Here is a 17,480-nt window from a genome sequence, read left to right as displayed (position 1 = left end):
GCTAATTTTTCACAGGTTGTTTGTAATCTTGGTTGGGTCATAAAAACCGTTTTACCCCCAAGATTACATCTTGTTCCTTAAGTTTCATTGATTCTCTAATGAACAATTAGTTTGAGGTCCAACCTATAAACTGAACCCCTCTCGAGCCAAGGAGAGGGTGGGGCCTCTTGTTCAAGACCTGGATTCAGTACTAAAAGGAACAACCTATCTACTATCCCTATAACGGTAGGAGTGAATTTCATCTTGCACCCTATGTTCCCAGCTATCCACCTGATCTTACCCCTGAAATGGGAGGCTTATTGGGCCAACGATGATGAGTTGCCCTCACCTATGCAGATCTCAGGATAATTCCGAGTGAACAGGAGTTCATAGTTAGCTTAGGATTAAGATTAAGTTACCTAGGTCATCAATTAACGAAATAATCAGTTTTATACATAAAACGACATTTAGAACGTAAAAAGTGACTATTTTATGGTTCAGTCTTATGCAAACCCATTGCATAGGATGCCCCCACTCACATATCTCTATATGAACGATTCAGTATCACATCGTTTGTACTAACTACAAAGTAGGCCGCATCCATAGTGTCCCCAGAACAAGGCGTCTAACCTTATTCATATACTATAGACCAGAACTTTAATTTATTGGATTCAAGATTACAATTTCAATAACAACTTTATCGAAAAACAAAACATAATATGTTTATTAATTTACAAACTACGAGTTTTAAGACATAAAATCCAACATGATTATTATTTAAAAAAAAATGATTTAAATATTAATTACATAGATAGGGATTCATGGTGGTGGAATTTGTATTAAATTAATTTAATATTTGATATTAAATTCATAAAATTAATAAAATTATTTAATTAATTATTAGTTATTAATTTTTATAAAATTAATAAATTTTCCAGTTTTAATTAAAGAATTAAAACTAAGTTTTTTATTTTATTTTTGAAAAATGTTTCAAAATTAAGAAAAATAATTTGGAAATGAAAAAATCCCAAAAGGTGGGATTTTTCCACTTTCTTGGTTAGCACCTTATTCATCCTTCCACAATTAATCATGCAAAATCCTCTTAAGTAGGAGGTGGATGTTTTATGTGCAATCTGAATGCATGGAAGTCATATACAAAACACACAGATTGAGCTGAAAAATTGCATGAAAAACCTGAGATTTGGCTGAGAGCGGGAGGTTGAAGAAGGTGTTCTCAACAAGTGAAAAACCAGTATCCTTCTCCTAAAATTCCCTTCATTCCAACTTATTTTGAGTCTCACAACTCAATCTAAGGCTCCTAGAGGATAGTAGGGAAGCTCTAGTGGTGGTTCACGACTAGAAGAAAGGAGAATTGCAACTAAATTTCATTGAAGAAGATCTTCAAAGGTATGTATGCCACCTTCTTTTCATTTGATGAGCATGTTGATTTTAGAGTTAAAATTGATGAATTAGAGCTAAAAACATGCAGCGGAAAAAAACAGAATCATTAAACACTAAAAATTGGTATCAAAGCATGATTTAAGCACTCAATTTGTATTAATTTTAGTCTGATGGGTGTTTTTTATAAGTTGTATGAAAATAATGAACTGATATGGTTTTTCTGAGTTTTGGCATCAAATTCTCTTCAACTATGTTGTAATTATTGTAATTGGCTCTTGATTGATGGGCCTTAATGTGTGCTTAAGCGTCTTTAATTCATTTGGAATCATTAGAGTTGAAATTAGTTTGTGATGGAAGAAAGAAGTGAAGAAGGTCAGCAACCGATTTTAGCAGCAGCAGCCACTACAGGCAGCGTTGCAATGTTGCCTTTAAAGCGTTGCAACGCTGCTCATTTAAACATGTGGCGTTGCAATGCTAGGGTGAGGGTGTTGTAATGCTGCTCATCCCAATCCAGAATGCGTGCGCAAATCCGAATCGGTGGTCCAAGTGAACCGGTCCAGTTGGTTTGGGTCTGGGAGATCCGGTTCGACCAGTTGGGGTCTGGTTCAGCCAATTTTGAAGCTTTGGAAGTCCGGTTCAAATCGGTTTGTGCTATCTAAAAGGGTTTTGGAGCTTCTTTTGCTGATTTATGTAATAATTTAGGCCTTAGTTTGCTTGAAAATGCCAAAACTAAATCATATCAGTTTGTGTTTAATTATTTATGCGTGTGGTTTATGTTATAATAAATCTTGTATGTGCATATGGTATGCCATGTAGATTTAAAATCCCATCATAGGAAGCATGTTACATACATTGAAAGTATGTTATAAGGTGTTATAATATATAGTATACATGTTTAGGGTTTCAATTTATAAACTTAATTTTCAAAAATTTATAAAAGTATTAAATAAATATAATATTTTATCCATCAACTCAATATTATTTTATTAAATAACAAAATGAACAACATGGTATATTACAACTTATAATGATATTAGAGAAAATAATAGTTATACAATGTTTATAATGTGTCTTATGTATAAGTTAATTAGTAATTGTTTATATTTAATCTAATATTGTATAGGTAATTAGTTTTATGATTTACAAATATATTAAAATGATCAATTTGTAAATCTACCACCAAATACATATGAAAGTATAAAAGACAATATCGACTCTCAATCTCAACTTACTTTATTAAACCTTTAATTTTGAAATATATGTTTTATTGAATCTTGAATCATGTAATACTCCAATAACTGATGTTTATTTTTCCCACAATATGTACATAAGGGGGTTCGGATATTTCTTCGAGCAATTGGGGCCTGCCTTCACTGCTCCTTGGGATGTAAGCTCTTACTACTAAATTAATTTGACCTTTTTTTTTCTTATAATGAATTAATACACATTTAATGAAAACTGCAGATAATTTTTTTTTTCAATGATTCAAATGAAACTCAATCGTAGATCCTAACTACTTCAAGTGGAAATTACAAATTTACCCCCAAATCATCCAACTCCATTTTCCTTTTAAGGCACTGCCTTCGCTTCCCTGCGGTGAAATTCTCCAACTATGTCAACGAACCAATAACATAAAAGGAAAATATATCATGGACGAAATTGCCCTCATCGTTGCCGCCGTAGTAACCTTGGCCTCCACCATTCTCCTCCACCGCACTTTCTTCCGCCGCAGCAGATTCCGCCTCCCGCCAGGACCGAAGCCATGGCCGATCGTAGGAAACATGCCGCAGATCGGCGGAGCACCTCTCCACTCCCTACTCGCCGCCATGGCCGGCGAGTATGGATCTTTGATGTACCTCCGATTAGGCTCTGTCGGCGTGGTTGTGGCGGCATCAGCGGCGGTGGCGGAGAAACTCTTAAAGGTTCACGACACTAATTTCCTTAGCCGGCCGCCGAACGCCGGTGCAAAATATATCGCTTATAATTATCAGGATATGGTTTTTGCGCCGTACGGTCCACGGTGGCGATTACTCCGGAAGATCAGCACCGTCCATTTGTTCTCCTCAAAAGCCCTAGATGATCATCGCCGCATACGGGAGGTTCGTTCTGATTTTTTTTGTTTTCTTTCTGTTTATATGTATGCATACCTGATTTTTACCCTAATTTTTTTCTTCTCAGAAAATAGGTTTTCGTATTATTTTTATTATTAGATGCAAAGAAAAACTTTTTTAAAAATTAGAAATGCCCAAACGGCTACATTCGAGATCCCCGTGAAATAATGGGAGAAAGCCAACAAGAGAAAAAGAACTCCTAGTTGCAGCCTAGCCACGACTCTCTCTCTCTCTCTATATATATATATATAATCGACAATTTGGGTTAAAGATTTTGTTTGATCCTTTGAGTTATCAACTCAACCAACACTCAATTCAACAGAACTGGATGGGTATACTTGCATCCAAGAAGATTGATGTCTCAAAATACTCATCAATCCAACCCAATCTATACAATTTCGATTGTGTTAAAGTTCAAATAAATGAAATTTTAATAAGTTTGGTTGGATGGATACCACCAAAATAAGTCGGAACTAACTCTAATTTATTACTAATTTTAAAAAGTAATTTTTTACTTATTATACTAGATATATTGATTTTGATTTTATTTTATTATCCAACAACTCCTTAAAATGATTTTTTTAGCTATTTAAAAAGAAGAAAAATCATAATATAAATTTAAATTGAGTTGTTAACTTTAATGGAATACATAAAATTAAGTAATTAAATAATTTTTTTCATATTGATATTTTACTTATTTTTTACAACAAAAAGTTTAATAAAAGATATGAGACAACTAAAATATTTTATGGTTGTATTGGTTGGGTTTATTATTTAGTAAAAACTATTTAAGTCGAAGAACTCACGTCTTGAAAAGTGATTTAACCTAATCTAACCCAACTTATCTTACACCCAAGTTGATAATTTTAGGGGCAAAATTAAATCCTTCGATGTGAGGTTTGATCGATCTCTCTCAATATATTTAAATTACTTTGTTATTTTTTTTTTTTAGAATTTAATATTTAAATACTAATTTGGTCACTTGTTTTTAGTTTTAGTTAATTGTGTTCTCTATATTTCTAAATTTTGTTTAATCTATACATACATATATAGATATATATAGATAGATAGATTGTAATTAGGAAAATAAATTGGGTTGAACATGAAACAGAAATGGTGCAAATTAAATGTTCTTTTTTTTAAAAAAAACTATTAAATGATCATTTTTGTAACGACAGTAAAAAAGGAATGAAAATGATCAGTCGAAAGTATGGTGTCAGATAACAAAAGAGAGTGCAGTAATAATTAAGTCTACGCTCATAATTTTCACTCCCAAGACAAATTATGTACCTTTTCTAACCATTTTGTTTTTTTTATTTTTATTTTAAAAAAATTAAGTCTATATAACTTTCATCTCTAAATTGCTTTTTTGTATTATTTACTCTCCCGAGTAGTTTTACTTAAATCACGTTAAATTTAATTTTCTAAAAAAGAAATTAAAAAAAATATTACCAAACGAGATTTAGATGTTTAATTTCTTTTTTTTATTAAAAATAATAATTATTTCACCTAATCATTGCTCAACGGTAAATTCTTTTTCTTCTTTTAGTTTAATCAACAAAAGTTGGATAAGCATTTGACAAGGAAAAAAATTATAAATTTACTAATCACTTTTATATTTATGAATATCTCTAACATCTTACATGAATGTTCGGTAATACTTTAAAAGAAAATTATTATGAATATTCGCTACTAATAACAACTTAATTTTGGAGTAAAAACAACTTAAATTATTAATCTAAATAAATTTTATAAATTATATATGTCGATATTAATATTTTATCGATATGTCCGTCAATACCCATAAAATTAAAATCTTTTGTGGAGATTTTACTAATGACACGTGATATTTTTTATTAACTTGCGGACATGGTTAATTAGATATGATAATCAATGAAAAGTTAATACAGTATAGTGGTAATATGAGTATGAAAAAAATAATGGAACTGTCGATGACTTACGCAAAGACAAAACTATACTTTCTTTGAAATCGACAGAAACGTGCGTGTAAGTGTATAAACCAAAAGATATAAACGAACGAGAAAAAATTAGGTGTTGCTATCTTTGTTTTTTTTTGTTTTTTTTTTTTTTTTTTTTGTAATTATTATCCCTCAAATTAATCTTCTAAGTCTAACTGGAGTTATCTAACTTGTGGGTAAATTTTGTCCTATAGTTTTCTGATATAATTTTTAAACCTATGACAAATTAAGTAGGGCTCATTTTCTCTCTCTTTTTTTTTTAATAAGAAAAAAATTAAATGTAGCCTAACCAGCACTCAATGAGAGTGTACCACGTGATACAATTAAAATGAAAAAAATCTAATTTATGCTAAATTTGAAAATCAATGAGAAAATGTATTTCTTTTTATAATAGATATTAAATTTATGCTGTTCTATAAAAAAAATTATCGATAATTTTCTCAATAGTAAAGATAATTAAAATATATGTCCGAGTACAGGAGGAGATAGCGGTGCTGGTACAGGCTCTTGCAAGCTCCGGCGAAGCTCCGGCGAAGCTCCGGCAGCCTTGGGGAGCTTGCTCACCGTGTGCACTGCGAATGCACTCGGACGGACAATGATCGGCCGACGTGTTTTCGGTGATGGTGGCAGTGGCGACGATTCAGAGGCGAAACAATTTAAGGCAATGGTAGAGCAAGTGATGATACTGGCCGGAAAGTTCAACCCCGGCGACTTTTTCCCGTCGCTTGAGTGGCTTGATTTGCTGGGTGTGGCCAGTGAGATGAAGAAGGTTCACAAATGGTTCGATGATTTTTTGACTAAGATCGTGGAGGAGCACCAGAATTTATTGGCCAGAGGCCGCGGCGGCGGCCACCAAGACTTGCTGAGTACTCTCCTGTCCTCAGCTGAAGATGAGAATGAGAAGATTAATGATACTGAGATCAAGGCTTTGTTGTTGGTATTATTTCTCTCACTTTTCTCTCTTTTTTTTTTTTCCTACCCACAAAAAAATGTTTTAATTAAATTATTAAGGTCTCGCTTAATTTTTTAATTTGTTTTTTAAAATCAAGTCTATTCCATTTATTACTTATAATTTGCATTTTTCTTAAGTACAATATTTGGATGTGGAAGTAGTATTCGTAAGCTTAATTTTCAAAAAAAAAATGGTTATCAAGTGGAGCCTAAAATGGTCATTGTTGGTTATTTAAAAAAAATATATCTATTCTTTCATTAATTGTAATTTTAATTTTAATTTTTTATAAATGTTTCAAAACTATTATAGTAATAGAAATTTGGTATCCTTCCATATAAAACTAAGACTTGAAACGAGAGTAATTTTTCATGACCTAAGACTTAAAACAAATATTAATATTGTCACAATGTTTTAGAGTCGCTTATATACAATGATGAGAATCAATTTTTATCTAAAATTTGAAAGATTTCCACTCTAATGATAATTTTAAAACATTTATAAAATGTCAAGGATAATGTTACAGTTTTTAAATCAATATTGATATTTTTCAAATAAATGGAAAAATTCTTTATTTTTATAATTTAGCCTATCTAACAATAAATTTAGAAAAAAAAACAATGATTTGAACTTCAATTATATTTAAGTTAGTCTTCAATGGTATGATTTGAAGGTTAATGTCAAATTCAAACCCTTTCATTATAGAATTACAATCAATCTAAATCAAATCCTTATTGTTTCATATAGAACATGTTTACAGCTGGAACCGACACGTCAGCAAGTACAGTAGAATGGGCCTTGACAGAGCTCATCAGACATCCCAAAATGATGGCCCAAGCCCAACAAGAACTGGACTCCGTAGTGGGCCGTGATCGAGCAGTTTCCGATCTAGACCTGCCGCAATTGGTTTATCTTCAGGCGGTGGTGAAGGAAACATTCCGGCTCCACCCACCGACGCCGCTCTCCCTCCCCCGCATGGCCGCCGAGAGCTGCGAAATCAACGGCTACCACATCCCCAAAGGCACCACTCTCTTGGTCGACGTATGGGCCATTGGTCGTGACCCAAAAGAATGGGCCGACCCACTCGAATTCAGGCCCAATAGGTTCCTCCCAGGTGGCGAGAAGGCCCACGTGGATGTGAAGGGAAATGACTTTGAGGTGATTCCTTTTGGGGCTGGGCGAAGGATTTGTGTGGGCATGAGTATGGGCCTGAGGATGGTTCAGATGTTAACTGCCACATTGGTCCATTCCTTTGATTGGGCCTTACCTAATGGGCTTCTGCCTGATGAGTTGAACATGGACGAGGCTTATGGGCTGACCCTGCGTCGGGCCCAGCCCTTGGTTGTGCATCCACGGCCTAGATTATTACCTGGGGTTTATCAAAAATCACCTTAAATTCGTTAGTTCTAACTTCTACCTATTGTTATTGGTTGTAAGTTCTCTTCTTGTGTTTGATTTGGAAAAATTAGTTTATAAGTTGCAAGGTATCTCGTGCTGGTTTATTGTAATATTAGTTATTAAATTGTGTCTATTTGAGCTTAGTTGATAAAAGACAACTGTTCGATTTTATCATACTGTTCAGGTTTTTTTCTCTCTTTTTTATTTCATTTTATTTTAATATTATTGTGTAGGGAGATAACTATTTATTAGGACCCGTTTGGATTGACTTTAAAAAAATGTATTTTTTAAAAATCGTTTTTATTTAAATATTTTTTTTATCAAAATATTTAAAATATATTTCAAAAATTATTTTGAATGCTTATCAAACGTTCTAATTTTTCTAAAAATATATTTTAAAATTAAATACTTGAAATATATTCCAAACACATTAATTTATGATTTATGGTTTAACTTTATTTATATTATTGAAAAGTTGATTGCTATTTCTGGTAACATTTTATTGTTTATTAGTTATTAATTTCTTAGTTAAAATCGCCTATAAATACCTGTCTTGCAAACATTCCCAGTTCAGAAAACATTTCAATATCCTTTTCGAGATAAAAGTGGATAGAGAGAATAAAAAAAGTCATATAATCTAAAAGTAATATAAATTTGGCAAAGTTTTTAATATCTTCTAAAATTTATTACTTGAATCTATCACGTGTATTTTGCCTAAAATTTTAAGTTATAGTGTAAATTGAGTGCAGTGATATTAGGGCCAGTTTAAGCTGTAGACGAGTGATGGCCTAAAGTCCCTATTTTAGAAATGTCTCATATATATAAAAAATAAAATTGGTATTTCTTTAATTTAATTTTTAATAAAATTAAATTTAAAATATAAATAATATACTTATTATTTTTCATAAAATTTTTCTTATAATATTAAAAATACAAACTATTAAAAAAATTGATAATAAATCAACTCATAAACTTTCTCAATTTTGATTGGTCGACATTTCAAATTTATTAACCTTTTATTTTTTTTATTCATGAATCCTTTCAAATTTCTTTAAAAAGTCTCAATCATTAATATAATTCCCTTAAAATTCTTACAAGTTTACGTTGAGGTGAAAGTTTCTCCAAATATATTATGTATGGTAGCGTAGACATTTTAAGTTGAATTCTCTCTCTAAGTTTCTCTAACTCGCAGACTTTCATCGATATTTTGCTATAACATAAATTATTTCCTCAATTCAATCCAGTTGATTCAAAGTTTTAGGTTTTTCCATTCAAATTCTCTTACATTTTTTTGAAAAAAAAATCACATTATTGATTTTTCAATACCTTAACATCTAAGATTTGTTTATATTTACATAGAATATCGATATGTCTACTAGAAAATATGAATATGAATATAAAAAAAGTCAATAAGAAAATAATAGTAGAAAAATTCAATACACAATTCTGCATCTCAAAAAGCAAGAAAAATAAAATTTAGATAATATTTTCTATATAAAGGCTTTTCTATCAAAGTTTTGTCTAAGACCTCATATGATCTCGAGCAACCCCTGAGTGACATTTTGTCATGTTTAAAAATACTAGAAGTCTTAACATACGTTGTCCGTGTAATGTAATTTAACATAGATATTTTTTAAGTGTAAAATTTAAAAATATCATTTTTTTTTAATTCTAAAATTGTATTCAACGTCTATTTTATCTTGTTTATTTTATTGTTTTAAGTTTTTAAAAACATTGGCTAATTTTTAAAATAAAACCACAATTAATTTTTATTTATTAATAGAGAAATTATTATAGATAGAAAATTTTTAAAAATATTTACACTTTATAGTAAAAAGTTCCCAAAGTGTTTATACTTTTGAAATTTTTTCTATAAAATGTAAATATTTTTAAATATTTTTTATATTTAAAAAGCCTCTATTTAGTATCATAAATATTAATTTAAAATAAAACCACAATTAATTTTTATTTGATATTGTAAATATTAATTAACTTTAGTTAAGAAAACCCTTTTATCATTACTAAATGCAAGTTTAATTCTCAATTATCCCACTTATTTCTATTAAAGGTAAAATAAATGTTAAAAAAATACACAGTACTAAGAAAAATTATTTCAAATGGTAAAATTGTTAAAAATATTTATTGGTAAAATTTTATAACTATAAAGGATAGACGTTGATAGACACTAAATATCTATCATTGATAATTCTAAAATTTTGCTATATTTTGTAAATATTTTGATTTGTTTTTCTATATTTAAAAACAACCCTAATACTAAACATAATATAAAAAAAAAATTATTTATTTTACAATTAATCAAAATATAAATGCATGAAATTATATATAAATATGTTGTCAGATTCAGAAAGGTTTCAGTTTATTTGGAAAAAAGATCATAATCATGTTGTGGTAATTACATGACTTACAAATGGAATGATATGCAACATTTACAAAATTAAAATAAATAAATGTGAAAAAAAAAATTGAGGCAGAAAAAATAATTATTTTTTACTTTCCAATAAGTCAAAAGATAAATGCACAAGACCATATATATGGAGAATGTAAGATCTCTTCTATTATAATGAATCACTATTATTATTATTTTTTTAATTTTATATTTATTACATCAATTCATATTGCATGCATTTAATAATAATAAAAAAAATAATGACGTATTTTTTTTCACACATCAATCCAATTTACCGACAAAAGGTCATAAGATCGAGAGACATTTAATCTATTTGACAAAAAAAAAATAATTGCACAAATATAGTTTTTTGGTACAATCCAATGCAGCAACATAATTCAAAATTTGAAATAAATTATCGATAAAAAATCATAAAATTAAGATGTATCTTGAATCAAACACTTAGCCATAATTATTATTACTATTGTCATGAAGAGAAAAATATAATAAATTTGTTTGACAATGAGTCCTTAATCCACAAAATATTTTGAGGTGAATGAAAATTATGTATTATAGTGGACCATTCAACTTTTTTGTTATCAAATTGAAAAAGATTAAGAGTTATTTGCATTTCCCCCCCTAAAACTCTTAATATTCATCTTAAAATTTCACCTTTAATGCTTACAATTAAGATGAAAAAGATGGTTATACTCATTAAAATGAAAACTGGTTTTAATGTCTTTAATGAAAAATTTGTAAAAATTAATGAGAGAGACAAAAATTAATGAATAGGAAGTGGTGGTGGTGATTTTTTTGTGAGTGAGGGGAGAGAAGGAGAAAAAATTTGGAGAAATATGAAGGATAATTTGGGTATTATATAATAAGACTTTGGACAAAATTGTCCTCAAAAGATTCTTTATCTAAGTCACTTTTTTTTTTTAATATAGTAAAGATAAGGATAAAGATACAAATTTTGAGGAGTTTTACCATTAAAAATAACTACCAAAACAGCTACCATGTTTTTTGTTTTTTTGTTTTTTTAAGTAAGTGAATTGAGTGTATATAAATCACGTTTGATGGAAAAAAATCGAGTTTGAGAAATTAAATAAGGTCTTTAATCATTCGTTAAATTTGAACACAATAATTTTTTTTGGACTCTTTGGATCATAAATATTGTTTCATGGGTATTAAATATCTAAAATTTGAATGTCTTGAATTTTAAATACCGCGATAATTATTATCTGTGTTTAGATGTGCAGGATATTAATGTTTAGAAGTTAAATATTTGTATTCAATTCAATAATTTGGATATAAAAACTAAAAATAAATAATTATTTAATTAAACGTAGGAGATCAATTAAATTTAAAATTAATTAATTTATTATTATGTTAGTTAATTATTTGATTAATAAAATATGCTTAGTCCTTCTATTCACAAGAATTGATAGGGTCTTTAGTTACTTAAGTTACCGGGGATTATCTGGTGCCTCGCATTTCTTTTCGTTTTTTAGTAAAATAAATAAACCGTTGGGTTCCAAGGGGTAATGATCGTTTCACTGTTGCTGATGCGTGGCAGAATTTGTGTCCTAGGTGTCTAGGGTGGCGTGGGCTTGTCTGCTTTGGTATGGGAGTAATATTCTAACACATTCATTTTGTGCTGGTTGGCAGTGAAGGTTAGGTTGGGACTCGAGATTGGTTGAGGAGATGGGATCAGTCGGTGGATAATGCTTGTCTGCTATGTTTGGGTAAGATTGAGTCCAGGAATCATCTGTTCTTTGATTGTGTGTTTGGACGTGAAATTTTGGAGGGTTTGGTATGCTTGTTGGGTTCGTTTCATCGTGTTGCTGGGTGGGATGTGGAGTTGAATTGGGTGTGGGGTCTAGTAAGGGTGTGAGGAGTAAGTTATTTAGAGTATTCCAGTGTACGTTGATTTACTATATTTGGCAAGAGAGAAACCATCGGTTACATAGTAGTCAGTCGAGATTGGTGTCTACTGTGTTTCAGCTGATTAGATCTATGGTTCGTGCACGTGTTACTTTGTGGCGGATTGATCTTTATGAACTTTTCTAGTTTTTTCGATTTCTTCGTTCTTTGTTTGGATCCTCTAACCCTGTTTGTCCAGTTTCTGAGGTTCCCGAATTGTGGGGCGTTTTTTATTCTTCTGGATGTTTGGTTATTTGTTCGTATTGGCCTTTTTGTTGGCTGTTTTTTTGTAGGTGCTCTTTTTGCATTGGTGTCTTGGTCTCGTGGGATTTGTTGTTCTATAATAATATTACCTATTGAAAAAAAAAAAAACCTGTGGGGTCTAATTTTTGTTTCACTTCAAATGTTTAAGCCGTTGAGAAGAAACAAGAGAAATCTCCCGTTTCTCAAGAAAAGGTAAGATGTATTGTTCGAGAAATTCTCTCACGAAGATTTAGCTCTAAGATTATATTATATTTATTTTAAATTGTGTTTTGTACATTAAAATAATAATTTCAATTGCTTAGGGTCAGCATTGGGGATATTGATTGATTCTTATTCCTCCCTTTTTTTTTTCTTTTTTTTTTTTTATTCATTTGTGTTTGTGTAATTGGAGTAAGGCATTTAATCGTTTTGTGTGAAAAAGGGGAAAAAACAATGAGGTGAATTGAAGTTTGGTTTTAATTCGATCAAAGAATTAAGTTTCAAATTGTTTCGGAATGGTTTGGCAGTTCCTTTATTTTTCTACTGTGACCAACAGCTCTATATGGTTGAACCGAACGTCGTTTACAAATGGGTTAACATGTTCTTAGTTTCTTTGAGTTGATAGATTGAAGTTATTGATTGGTGTGTCACGCGCCTACTAGTAAACAAAGAGCAGAAAGAACAGTGGCTAGAAACACAAAAGTGGGCCATTCTCATTGATGCCATTGTTTACAATTACACTCTGAAAAGCCACTGCCTTTATTCTGTATAGAACATACCCCTTCACTTCAGGGTTTTTTACATTTCCACTCTCTTAAACACTCTCTCCTCCCCCTTTTCTTTCCACCCTTCTCTCTTTCCGTGTGTGGTAGTGAGAGCTTTCTTCTGGCCACTATCTGATATGAGCTTTGTAATCATGTCTTGGGTTATGCCTCTTTTAGCCATTGGGCTCCTTATTCTGGCCATGACTGGCCATTCAAGTAAGCTCCCTGCATTTTTATGTATTTCGTTCTCTACCTTTGTAGTGTAGACTAAAGCCATATATACTGACTTCTCATTAATCTTTTGGCTGATTCAAGCATTTTGCCTGTGAGTTATCTTTAAAGGCTATGCAAATGTGCTAAATGTGCATTTGACTCTCTTTGCAGAAATGTGTCGATGGATCTTCTAGTTATGGTCTCATTTATGTAGTTATTGTTCTTTGGTTCAAAAGATATAGCTTTCTTTTTTAGTTTGAAATCTGTGGTTCTTTTTGGATGGATAAGGGGTTTAAAATTTCTGGGAGTCTCCAGTACTTCTGAGGTTTCTTATAGATGTTTAGATCTTGTTGAGTTTGGTATATTTTCTTCTGTTTCTTGCATAGTCTTTGGTTTCTTCTGGCTCTCTGTTGAAATGCTGGTTTCTGGAATTTGTAGGTGCAACATGGTGCGTTTGCAAGGATGAAGTGGGTGATACTGCTCTCCAGAAAACACTGGACTTTGCTTGTGGAGCTGGAGCTGACTGTATCCCTATTCATCAAAATGGAGGCTGTTTCCTTCCCAACACTGTCAAGGCTCATTGTTCCTTTGCTGCTAATAGCTACTTTCAAAGGAAGGGTCAAGCTCCAGGTTCCTGTGATTTTTCTGGCACAGCAATGGTCACCACTTCTGACCCCAGTAAGATTTTGCTGTCTACCTCCACATGTTTTTCTCTAGTTCATTCTAAATAAGAAGATTCAGTCAGTTAAGATCTGATTAACTTTGAGAGAGGAAAAATGGAAACAAACCCACCTCGGAACTAACTTGGATTCTAGTTATAGCCACAAATTCCAACCTTTTTGGCAATCTATCCAAGCTACTCATTCAAAGTTCATTGGCCATCTATTTCAGCTACTACTTTAAAAATAAAACGCATTTTTGTTTTCATATTTCTTATCATGTTGAGAAATAAGAATCTGATTTCTGTTTTCAATATCTTGGTGTTTTCTCAGGCATCTCAGGCTGCGTTTATCCTTCCAGCGCCAGGTATACTTCTGCACCTACTTTCCACCATGTTTATTTGAACAGAAACAAAGAAAGTTAGGCATAGTAATAATTTATTCCCAGTTCTATTTCTGGACCTTTTATCCACTTTAATCTTGTTCCTTAGCATAATATTAAAAGTATTCTTACTTTACGTTTTATTTTCATTTGAACAAACGGAGAGCCTTTTTTACTTGAACAGGATAAGGGCATGTTTTAACTAAAAACTTAACAATAATCATGGATACTGTTGAAAAAGAAACTTTTGCCATTAGATTCCTCATCATCCCATTGTTCTGTAATCATAGTTGCTCTTTTTGTCAATTGACTATTTTTGATTTCATGATCTTCTTCTTTTTGTTTCCCCCTTGGACTGTGTTTTTCAACTTTTCACATTTACTCAAGAGGTTATAATTGTCGCCCCCATTGTTGTCTTTAAATATAAAAACTCCATACTGGTAAATATATTTACTCAAAAGATTATAGAGGTTGAAAATGTAGTTTCTTCATAATTTTGATCAGATTTATGTTACTCCTCGAGATTGTAAATTATTGAGATTTGAGCTACATTTTAATGCCTGGGAAGCCAATCCTAGGCAGACAGACCATGATTTTTGATGAAGCACTTCATTTTCTTGGGGAAGAACTGTTTGTCTTTTCTGTTGGAGCTAATTTGAAATGTTCTTGTCAAAAACTGGTTAATTTTCCTTGTAGAAAGGATCAAGGATGAGATGCATATTTAAAAGCTACCTTATCCAAAATGAACCATTAATTTATTAATGAATCCAAACCTTTTTGGTTATTTGTATCTCATTTTTGGGTAACCTGTTGTTGCAGCCCTGTAAACAGTGGCACTATACCAGTAACTGGGACTCCAACCACCACCAACCCAGGCACTGGATTGACTCCCACAACCAACACTCCATTTGGTTCTTCAACGCCCACCGGCGTCCTCGGTGGGAATGGGTTTGGTAGTGGCAACAACGGTCTAGGACCATCGGGGGTGGGCGGGATGAACACCGACTACAGCGACAGCGGATCGAGACTCGAACTCACTCTAATTGCCAATGTACTTGCTTTTTTATTCACTCTCTTGTTATGTGGGCATATGGCTTGATGGCAGTTTTCTTTTATTTTTGGAATAGTTGTGGTTATGGTTGGTGAAGGGGTCAGATTGGATTCCAAAATGCAAGGTGGCTAGCATGTGATGTTCCTGTTCTTGATGTACTGGTTTTACTCTTAGACAGCTTTGTTTTGTTTGTTTGTTCTTTCCCCCACTCTCTTTACTCTTTCCCATTTGGTACCATAAAGAGAGAGAGAAGAAAAAAAGAAGTTGGGCTCCTAATTCCTTTTTGTATGGATTTTTCATGCTCTAGTGGGACCCCATAGACTATTCTTTTTCTTCTCTCTTTGTCTATGCTAACTTTACCGGATCTAAAATGGCCATGTTCATTCAACATTTTTTATTTTGCCCCTTTTCATAAGTGAATGATTTAATATGGAAATTATTTGAATGAAGGGTTATATTTTTAAATAATTGATAAATGATGTAATTTTAAGAGGGTTTTTAGAAATAGAAAAGTATAGAAAACTATTTATATAAAATAATCAAATTTAATTCTTTTAGATTTCTATCAATTTCTCCCAGTCTCTATGAATAGGCAATCATAGAAGTTTAACATTTTTTCTATTTGTGAAAATTATGTTTTTTTTAAATCTATAATAAACGATAAATTACAATGGTTTAATATCTGGCTTGAAAAATATGAAGAGGTCATTTACTACGAAATCTATTCGGGTTAGCAATAGTGACAGGTTTCATTGGGAATGACGATTTTTCTTATTCTAGAACAATGGTTTAGCATGAAACATCTTTGTTAATATATAATATAATATTCATTCTTGTCTATTTTATTTCAATTAAATGTTCACGTCAATATATCCATATATCAGAGAAAAGTTTTTTTTTTAATATTAATATATAAAATAGAAAAATGAGAAAATGACCTCTTAAAGTGTTTAGATACAAAACTTTTAGTACGAATATGAAAATTGTGTTGAGAACAAAAAAGAATTGCACAACAAACTATCTTTTATTGATAATGCTACTAAGCTTAAATAGTAGCTAAACTACATCCACGAAAATAAAGGAGAAAAAATTGCAACCCACTCTTACTACAATTCACCAAAGTGGAAATAGAAAGCTAAAAATAGGAAACTGTTATAACAAAAAACCTTTCATTCCCTCCCTTAAACTAAATGCTCAGGAGCAATTAGTTTTCCTCTGAAAATTCACATACTCCCAGCAACCTTCGAAGCTTCTGAAAAACTTCTAACTTTAAGGGTTTGGTCATAATGTCTGCCACTTGATCTTGGCTTCCACAATGAACCAATTTAGCTACACCATTTTTTGTAAGATTTCTTAGAAAATAAAACCTCACATCAATATGCTTGCTTCGACCGTGCATAACTGGATTTTTTGATAGCTTGATGGTTGAACTATTGTCACACAATATGGTAATGCAACTTTCATCTGGATGGCCCAACTCCTTCAAAATTTTCCTCACCCAAACTCCTTGACAAGCACAAATTGCAGCAGCTACAAACTCAACTTCTGTAGTTGATAAGGTCACAATAGGTTGTTTTTTTGAACACCACGAAACAACACCTGAACTCATTAAAAATACATACCCAGATGTACTTTTTCGATCTTCCAAATCTCCAGCATAGTCACTATCTGTATATGCCAACAATCTAGCATTTCCTCCTTTTATGTAATGAATTCCATAGTTCACAGTTCCTTTTAAGTACCGAAGTATTCTTTTAGCTGCTTGAAGATGATCTTCCATTGGTTTTGCCATGTACCTACTTATAAGGCAAGTAGCAAACATCATATCGGGTCTTGTGGCAGTAAGATACATTAAACTTTCCACCAATTGTTTGTAATATGTATCATCAACAGGGACCCCATTTCCAGCTTTGCTCAATTTGGAACCAGGAACAATTGGGCTGTTCACAGAGTTACTTTCCAGCATGCCAAACCTTTTCAAAACCTCCAATGCATATTTTCTTTGACATATAAAAAATCCA

At 31.7% G+C, this 17,480-nt stretch overlaps 2 protein-coding genes across 2 annotated transcripts; both read left to right on the top strand.

The window, feature by feature from the left end:
• Positions 1-2,990: 2,990 nt before the first annotated feature.
• Positions 2,991-7,988, top strand: TT7 (Cytochrome P450 superfamily protein). The gene is made up of 4 exons (XM_090310977.1): positions 2,991-3,479; positions 3,559-3,565; positions 5,950-6,407; positions 7,167-7,988. The coding sequence occupies exons 1-4, from the start codon at positions 3,030-3,032 to the stop codon at positions 7,812-7,814; spliced, it is 1,563 nt and encodes a 520-aa protein (XP_090167103.1). The 5' UTR covers positions 2,991-3,029; the 3' UTR covers positions 7,815-7,988.
• A 5,141-nt stretch (positions 7,989-13,129) lies between these two features.
• Positions 13,130-15,849, top strand: LOC120070754 (PLASMODESMATA CALLOSE-BINDING PROTEIN 1-like). Its single transcript, XM_039022630.2, has 4 exons — positions 13,130-13,370; positions 13,806-14,045; positions 14,360-14,393; positions 15,228-15,849. Exons 1-4 carry the CDS (start codon positions 13,292-13,294, stop codon positions 15,505-15,507), a joined length of 633 nt encoding a protein of 210 aa, XP_038878558.1. The 5' UTR covers positions 13,130-13,291; the 3' UTR covers positions 15,508-15,849.
• The last annotated feature ends 1,631 nt before the right edge of the window (positions 15,850-17,480 follow it).

The sequence above is a fragment of the Benincasa hispida genome, chromosome 2 (genome assembly GCF_027475165.1).
Source record: "Benincasa hispida cultivar pf3 chromosome 2, pf3_genome.v1.1, whole genome shotgun sequence".
Classification (NCBI taxonomy): Eukaryota; Viridiplantae; Streptophyta; class Magnoliopsida; order Cucurbitales; family Cucurbitaceae; genus Benincasa; species Benincasa hispida.
This window is presented reverse-complemented; position numbering and strand designations above follow the sequence as displayed.